At 35.7% G+C, this 8728-nt stretch overlaps 1 protein-coding gene across 7 annotated transcripts; it reads left to right on the top strand.

Annotated features, from left to right (window-relative positions):
- The first annotated feature begins 1411 nt into the window (after positions 1-1411).
- LOC106753195 lies at positions 1412-3656 on the top strand. 7 transcript variants are annotated; one of them, XR_002666736.1, is made up of 5 exons: positions 1412-1793; positions 1986-2032; positions 2541-2603; positions 2797-2886; positions 3249-3656. XR_002666736.1 is itself a non-coding variant. In XM_022777416.1 (4 exons), the coding sequence occupies exons 1-4, from the start codon at positions 1687-1689 to the stop codon at positions 3299-3301; spliced, it is 288 nt and encodes a 95-aa protein (XP_022633137.1). In that variant the 5' UTR covers positions 1412-1686; the 3' UTR covers positions 3302-3656. The 7 variants fall into 7 exon arrangements, 4 of the variants coding, with proteins under 4 accessions (XP_022633137.1, XP_022633138.1, XP_022633135.1 ...); XR_002666737.1 differs by lacking the exon at positions 3249-3656 and adding an exon at positions 3016-3239; XR_002666738.1 differs by lacking the exon at positions 1986-2032.
- The last annotated feature ends 5072 nt before the right edge of the window (positions 3657-8728 follow it).

Genomic DNA, 8728 nt, shown 5'->3' with positions numbered 1-8728 from the left:
GACTTGACTCTGAACCACAGTTGGTCCTTGAGAGACGACCTAGGGGTCATTCCCTAGCATTATACTGCATTTCTAAATTGCAATCAAATTTGTATGGACCGCGACACCCACCAGTGATGCAAAGGATGAGGACAGTAGACTTACGATAAGGAACTCTCGAGAGAAAGTGAAGACGCGAAGAATGATGTTGTGGCTGAGGCGTGATAGAGTGAAGAATGCTCTAATGCGGGAGAAGTGAAATAAGGCGTTGATGATGTGGTAAGGCACAGAAGCTGGTAAATGAGCTGACGAAGCCTTGAAGACGTTAATGCGTGGTTGAGGCTGCAGCACATAGGTGAACCAGCGTGGAGGATGAGAGAGAAAGCACGGTGGAAAAAAATGGAAAATGAACATAGGAAGTGTGCTTTGGAAGGTGGCTAGAGGGAGTCTTTGGACTATCTAGCCTTGTGACTTTCAAAAGAGAATATTTTTCTGATTTAGAAAAGTTTATTCTCATTAATCTCAAAAGTGAAAATACAATAAAGGAGTTGGGTATTTATAGTGACCCAAGCTCCTTGCAAGCTAAGCTATAGGTACAATGAAATGTAAAAATATGAGAAAGAGGACTGTGTCAGGAAGGATTCCATCATACCCTCCCTCTTAAAAAAAGATTTGTCCTCAAATCTGGAAATCGCCTTGTGAAAAAGCTCCACACAATCTTGGGAGCATGGCCATCTTGGAGTGGCCTTATTCTTTTAGATTCACTTTTTCTTCCTTCTGGATCAAACACGAATCTACAATATGCATCAAATATATCTTCAATTAATATCAATCCAAAGAGTAAATTTTCTACAAGAGAATAAGAACTTTTAATATTTTGATTTGTAATTTTTGAAAATTTTAGAAGTCCAAATTCACTTTTGTCTTGAGTTACTTGTTTCGTTGAAGATAACAATAACTCAAGATTTGAATTGCCATATTTTGGAAAGGATTGCATAAAATATGGTATGGCAGTTGATTTCAAAGAGAAATTAAATTTGGAAGAGTGAATAATGATTGCAAAAGATTGAAAAGAAGGAAAACTTTCCCTTTTAAGATTGGGTTTCATGATGGGAGTCAAAGTTCCAATAAGTAGCACTTTCTCTTTTTCTTTCTTTTCCCTTTCTTGTCTTTCCTCAACTTGTTCTCTTCTCTCTTTTTCTCTTCTCTCTCTTTCTTTTCTTCTCCTCTCCTCTCTTCTTTTCTTTTCTCTTCTCTCTCTTTCTTTTCTCCTCAACTTTATTTTTTTAGTTATAATTTAAAATAGATTAATACATAGCATATTTTTAAAAAAGTGGTATCTATTTCAACACAATAGATAGCATTTTAGAGCTATTAATTTTTTGAAAAAACTTACTTTGACATGCTTTTTTTATTATTACATTCAAATAACACGGTGTGGCCCACCATTTTTAATTTTTATTAAATGTAGAAGGTTAGTTTTGGAAAAAAAAATTGAAAGAATCCGTGTAATTTGAATGTAAACGCCACGTGGGTGTGTCATCCTACCGCTGCTCTAATTTTTTTTTTGAAAAAACGGTTTTCACTTTCCCCCGTTCTCTTTTTCATGCGTTCTCCCTGGCTTCTCCCTCGCATTCTCATTTGGTTCTGCAGCGTTCTCCACTATCTTTGGTTCGCAACCTATGTTGGCTTCGCGTTTGGTTGGCAATGTTCCCCTTTGCAGGGTTCTTTTCAATGCCAGCCCTACCTTACTCTCTCAACGACGACCCTGTATCCCATAATAACAACAACCTTGCATCTCATCTTTGCTTTAGGTAAGACCTCACTTTTTTATAAAAAAAAAATTCATCTATGCAGGGTTATGGTTTCTCTAGACCATCTCAGTTAACCCCTTCTTTCTCGAGCTCTCCCTCCTTTTGCGCTTTCCCCATTGAAAATATCTTTGTTTCATTTCACTGACCATATGCTTGATTGATGTTTGAAACTCATTCGATGTTAATTCGAAGGAGATGAAGCTTGGATGAGAATGTCCATTTTTATTCACTGTGTAGAGGTATGTGAATCGAACCCGATTTCAGTTTCGAAAATGTATTTATATCTTAACAATGTGGCTCTCCATTTGCATTAAATCTGAAATTGTTTTTTGTAGGGTTCATGAAGTTTTGAAAATCCCTAATTTTCAAACCTAGGGTTCTGATCCACCTAATGGATTATTGGACACAACAAGTTATTGATGCTTAGTTGATAGTGAATGTTTTCTGAAGTAGTGATTTTTTCAGAGCTTAATGTGCCTTTGGCAAGTATTTCTATTATATGATACTTAAATATTGATACAACCCCTCAAAAGAAAATTAATACATAATTGTATAGTGCAAGTTTTTCAAGACTTGCCACACAATAGAGGTTAATGGATAAGGAGGAGAACAAAAGTCCTTCATATGTTATACGCGTATCTATGAAAATTAACAACTAATACCCTTTCACTCCTTTAGCATACCTGATAAAAATACATACTTTGTGGTTATATTTAGTTTCTTAATTTTGATGTTGTGTTTATTTAGGTGTGGCTGGTTTGCTTTCAAGGTAGGCAATGGAATCATAAGTCTGCTTGGGATTGTTACAAAGTAAGAATTCAAAGTCATTTCATTTTAAGTTTGTTTTCTATTGTATATTTCATCTGGTCTATGGCCTTACCTTTGCTAGAATTTGATTTTCTTTTCCCTGAAATGTCTATCTAACCTTCAAAAAGTTATACTCTCTTTCAAAATTGTCTAATGTGATTGTTATTAAAAACTATCATTTTCATCTCCTTTACAGAGTTTTGGGATTTGATGGATTGTAGGTTCACCTCTATTCTTGTGGACTCTTTCCATGCATTTTTTGCTGGTGACTACTTATTCAATCGATGTAAGTTCATTTTGATGGCACATACACTTCATTTCCCCCTTGTTATTTAGGGCATAATTGTTAACTGTCATTGTAAGATTTGTTCATTTTCTATAACAAGAACTTTTTTTTGTGCTTTATCAAATTCAGGTGAACATTATGCAGTAAATGTTCAACACATCAGTACTTACACTTAATTTTCCTATTAGGAGGAAAACTTTTTTTTATTGGAGGAAGGCTTTAAGGATCGTAATTATGTGACACTTCTTTTCTCTTACAGTAGTTATATTTGAATTTAAGCTTCTTTAAAACCTCTGTTTGGAAAATTTGTTTCATAGTGACTACATTTATTTTTCCATAACTCGTATGTCTAAAATTTGCAGCTACCCCTGTTGAGATGAAGAGAATTGCAGTGCTTGAACCCTCACAAAGCTAAATGTTTTTTGGTGCTAATATGTGCGTAATATTAAATCTACAGACCTTTGTGTTCAAGAGGCCAACCATGATTCTAGATTGTTGATTTTTTTCTACAGCATTCTTGAGTTTCTTCTCTTTAATTTAGCATTGTTCAAGGTAAAAGGATAAAAGCTTCATGTTTTCTTAAATTATACATGTGTACCTTATATGAAAGTAAAATTGTTCTCTATTGACTTTCTTAAAGGATATACCTGACAATGAAGGACATGAAAAATTTGGTATTCAATTTTTGTTAGTGCATTTGGGTCAGAAGAAGGTACGGTCTTCTTATGTATAATCTCAGAGGACTTGGTTGTGCTCTCTTGTATCCTTGATTTACCATAAATAAGTTTCTTTTATGTATTCTGGGTTTGTGTTTCACTTTTTGAAATGATTTATAGAGTTGTCATTCTTGTGGGTGCAACATCTTCCTACCACTGAAGCAAAATGATCACGGTGACTTCCTAATTACTTATATAAATTATGTCACTCTAATGGATTTTCATTATATCAAGTTTATAGTAGTGAGTTTCAATGTTTTATATTTATATTTTTTTTTTCATCTCATGCTCTAGTTTTTACATAAATTATCAAAATTTTGCTATATTTATCATATATTTAATAATTACATCGAATTCATTAATTATACATTTACTTTAATATAACTTTCACTACAAATTTGGGTTAAGACCGTTAGTTTCACTAACCCTGCAAAGGGACAAGAATCCTTTCAAAAGAGATTAATTGAATTTAGTCAATCTTAAGGTATGTCTAGCTTATCTAACATTTAATCTTAAAAAGATTGGTTAAATGGTTAGTGAATTAAATATGTTAATACACCTTAAATTAAAATACATATTTTTAAGATAAAAAATTACTTTTATAATTTATTTATATATTTAACAAAACAACATATGATGGCTCATCAATAATATTTTCATAATTCTTTCGATGCATTATATAATGGCTCTTCACTTTTATATTATTTATATATTTAATATAATTGGATAAAATATTCATAACATTGTTATTCTGCATTAAAAATCCTTATTTATACCATATGATGGCTTTGAATTCATATTTGTTGCATACTAGGAAGAAGGTATATATGGTTAAATTAAAAGCTTGAGAAAGCATGCTTAATTTTGGAATGAAAACCTGATTGCATGAGATAGGGTGTTTAACAAAATTGGTTTGGTAAAGTATTATCAGTGAGCTTGATCTCATACGGATTGGTGAAATTCTGCATGTAGTTTGTAATGTTTGAAGTCTTCCCTTTTCTAAGGGCTGGGTATCTATTATAGTTGAGGTGGTGCGTGTAGGATTAATTAAGAGTAGAAATTAATGTTTGCTGTGAAATAGTTGTGTCCAGACTAGGAAAAAGCAACAACCTCTATTAGAAGGTCTATCATACGAGAGGAGAAAGAGACGTTCCTCACGTGAGAAATCTCTTTCTCCAGAAGCTACTTCGCATTCTTCACTTGAGACTTGTGCACCAGAGCTTGAGGACATGACCAACCAACCTCCTCCTAGACGCACTTTGGGGGACGCCGCTAATACAGTTGGTCCCCTAAACTTTAACAGCATTACAGTTCCAGCAGACAATACAACCAGCATGGTGATGAGTCCGGCGCTCATCCAGTTACTTCAGAACAACCAATTCCATGGGTTGTCAAATGAAAATCCTTACAAGCATTTGACGACCTTTGGTGAAATTTGCAACACAGTGAAATTTGCAACACAGTGGAGATCTCTTCATTCAAACAGGGGATGGAGGAAACGCTTGGGCAAGCATGGGAGAGATTCAAAGGTTTATTGAGGGTGACCCTAGTTCATGGGTTCGATAAAACTTCATACTTGCTTGCGTTCATTGGAGGTTTGCACGCTCATTCTAAAATGATGTTAGATGCCTCAGCTGGAGGCAGTATTAATAGAAAAACAGAAGATGAGGCGTACAATTTGATAGAAGAGATGGCTTTAAATGAAGTGACGCAAAGTGAGAGGGGCACGCAAAAAGGAGGACTCCTACATCTTACTACCGAAGACGCTACAGCCGCACAAAATCACCTCCTCAGCCAGAAACTGGACAAGTTGACAAAGATCATCTCTGAACTTCCTCGGGGACTTAGAAATATTTCTCAGGCTCAGCAACTTTGCGATTTATGCGGTGGTGACCATATTAATGGTCAATGTGCTTTTCCGGAAGAGATGCAGCAGGACGTGAATTACATGGGGCCCAATTTCAGTACACGAAGGGAAATTTTAACCAAGGTAATTCTAACCAAGGTTGAAACAATCATTCAAGTGTTGGGCAAAGCCAGAAGACTTCTTCTGGACAAGGCAGTAACTTCCGGCAGCAACCTTCTCCCTTATGGCAGCAAGTAAGTAGCTTGACTGAGACAGTCAAAGAATTAACTGACAGGTTTGATCAATTTTTGAAAGTTTATGAGTCTCAACTAGCGAGTGATCAGGCAACATTTAGATCACTAGAGACACAGATAGGACAGCTGTCTAAGAGGATTGAAACCACAGAGAAACATCAATTTCGGGCTAATACTGATGCTAACCCAAAAGATGAGTGCAAAGTTGTTACAACAGGAGGAAAAAGGAAGCCGAAGGAGGAAACAATTGAGATCGAAAGCAGTGAGGATGAAGAGGAGGAAAGGATTAATATTGAGCATAAGAAAGGCGAAGAGAAGAAAGCAAAAAGAGAAAAGGAGAAGGAAGATATTAAAGAATCACTCCGCAAGATTCTCAATGAGGCACCCATTAATCCAAGAACATCTTCACAAACTTCTGAATGTGATGAGAAAATCAAGTACTATCTGGGGAAGTTACTTGATCTGGGCTATGAAGAAAATCAGGAGCAGTGGGTGAAACCCCGGAAGAAGAACCATCCACAGAAACTAGAGGATTCAGGAGCTTTGACCCTTCCTTGCGTTATCAATGATGTTGATCTAGGAGAGGCTTTGATTGATTCAGGATCAAGCATTAATTTGATGCCTCTCAGTGATTTCAAGAAGATAAAAGGGGTAAAATTAAAGCTTACCAAAGTGGTCTTGACAGTGGCGGATGGGTCTATGAAGAAACCTGTTGGAATGGTGGAAAATGCGATTGTGCGGATTGATTGACTTCATAGTTGTAAATATGATCAATGAAGGAAAAAATTCATTAATCCTAGGAAGGCTGTTCATGCGAACTTCCAAGATGGTTATACATATCCATGATGGAGGAATAAAGTTAAAGGATTATGATCGGGTGTTGCTTTATGGCTCTAAAAAAACTGTACAGAGGGCAGTTAGGAAAGTCAAGTATAAAAGAGCCAAAAGTGAAGCTGCAGAGGAAGAAAAATCCACAAGTATTAATTTTCATTACGATTGTAAATTTTTGCAGATTCATGAGAAAGGGACAGTGTGCAAGAAGGAATCAACCTCTTCAGAGGAGACATCCTTCTTGCGGGGCTTTTCAGTGCGATTCAAAAACAAGAAGTGGATTGTCAACAGGAGGTTGAGAGATGACGGAATGGTGGAGATTAGAAGACCATATTCAACTGTGATCAAGAAGGTGGACCGAAGAAAAGTGAGCCGGTGGGACGATGAAGATCCCAACGTGAAGAAGAGTTGAACTTGAACTTGTTGGAAATCAATTTTTGTATTTTTAAGAACAATTTTCTTTTTCGGTCTTTTGTTTTATTTCGATTGGAGCATGTACTTTTTGAATTTTCTGAACAATTTTTGGGTAGCATCTATTGAGGGATGCTAAATTTTTGGTATCCACTGAAGGATATCTGGACGGTACAACTACTGATGGGTGGTGGAAGGAAGTGCACTTACTAACAAGTGCCAACCAGGTTTGGGTCAGGCTCGTGACGTTAAACAAGCGCTACTAGGAGGCAACCTAGAATTTCTTCTTTTACTCTTTGCATTTTAAATTCCTAGAATAGGTTGAATTTTAATTTTTGTGTGTACTCTTGGCTTTAACACTTGCTCTGAAAATGTTTGACTAACTGGTGTGCATGATGGATCTATTTGATGATTATTTGATGTGGATGAGAATTGAGTAGTAATGCATGTTGATATCTAAGAAGTAGATGTGTGATGAATTTATGATTGTGGTCATGATGCTAGGCAGGGTGCATGAATGAATTTTGTGTGAGAAGGCATGTGTGTGAGATTTTGAGCTCCAGAGTTTTTTATTGTTGCATGCATTGTTCACAGGAAAATATGGATGATATTGCCTTAATCTTGATGATCGATTGAATTGCATGTGAATGTCATATGATCAAGGCCATTTTTGAAAACCCTTCTCTAGCCAACTTTTCACTCAAAGTACTTGAAATATTATACCCTTTTTGAACCTTAGCCTTAAACAGTATGTGAACCCTTGTTCTGAAGTTCTTTATCTTAAGTTGGGATGAGCTTAATTGTATGTGATGAAAAGGTTCAAGTTTGGGGTTGTATGGGGGAAAATTGAAAAAGCAAGTAAAAGGCATTGAGCTCAATTGTTGTGAAAAGAGAAAAATTCATGGGAAAAGAAAAGAAAAGAAGAAAAGCATGAAGATGAGCTCAATGAAAACGAAAAAGAAAAGGGAAGAAGTTGGGAATGAGAAATTTTGGTAAGAGAGTTGTGCTTAATTGTTGAATATTTTGATAGTTCTCTTGACTCAAGGATTTTGCATTCTAGAAAAACCAATTTTTCTTGTTAGCCCAACCTTATTACAAGCCTTGAAAAAGTCCTTTTGATGACATTTGCATTTAAAGATGTTGATTGTTTGAGATGAATGACAATTTTGTTTCATGCGAGTTGTGAACATTAGAGAGCTGGAGTGTCACCTTAAACACTTGAGTGATTGAGTGAAACACTTGCTTGGTATGAACTGTTACTTTTCATGAGTGCATTTTTGCTTAGTGGATTGGTCATTCATAATGTATAACATCTGTTGTGAAATCTCTAGATTGAAAGCATGCATGCATCTTATTTTGGATTTCACTGAGGATATTGAATTGATTAGTGTTGTCATGTACCTTGAGATTGTTGAGGCATTGGATGAAAAAAAGTATAAAGCCAAGTTTTGTTTTGTGCTTTGTTTTGTTTTGCTTGAGGACAAGCAAAGTTTTGAGTTTGGGGTTGTTGATGAAGGTTGAAAAACANTTATTTTCATATGTCAATTTGGACCAAATTACGCCCTTTACTACTTGGAATGAGCATTGAATCAAGCAAAACTCAATAAATGAGTTTGTAGAGAGACAAAAGTTGTTTTTAGCGATTTTATGTTTATTATGCATTGTTTTGTAGCTAATTTTGAGAAAGTGAAAAATGGAGTTAAAGATACAGGTCGTGGACTCAAGAAAAGAGAAGAAAAATGAAGATTTGAAGAGTCGACGCACCGTCCGGCGGCCTAATTAAA

Source organism: Vigna radiata, unplaced genomic scaffold, assembly GCF_000741045.1.
Source record: "Vigna radiata var. radiata cultivar VC1973A unplaced genomic scaffold, Vradiata_ver6 scaffold_230, whole genome shotgun sequence".
Taxonomy (NCBI): Eukaryota; Viridiplantae; Streptophyta; class Magnoliopsida; order Fabales; family Fabaceae; genus Vigna; species Vigna radiata.
This window is presented reverse-complemented; position numbering and strand designations above follow the sequence as displayed.

What these genes read in the sequence shown, in the direction of transcription:
- LOC106753195 (XM_022777414.1), top strand. Translation starts at nt 1,586, where the DNA reads ATGCGTTCTCCCTGGCTTCTCCCTCGCATTCTCATTTGGTTCTGCAGC. An exon ending in GCATCTCATCTTTGCTTTAG is followed by an intron (nt 1,794 to 1,985) that starts GTAAGACCTCAC and finishes GTTAATTCGAAG; the next exon opens with GAGATGAAGCTTGGATGAGA. An exon ending in TTTTTATTCACTGTGTAGAG is followed by an intron (nt 2,033 to 2,540) that starts GTATGTGAATCG and finishes GTGTTTATTTAG; the next exon opens with GTGTGGCTGGTTTGCTTTCA.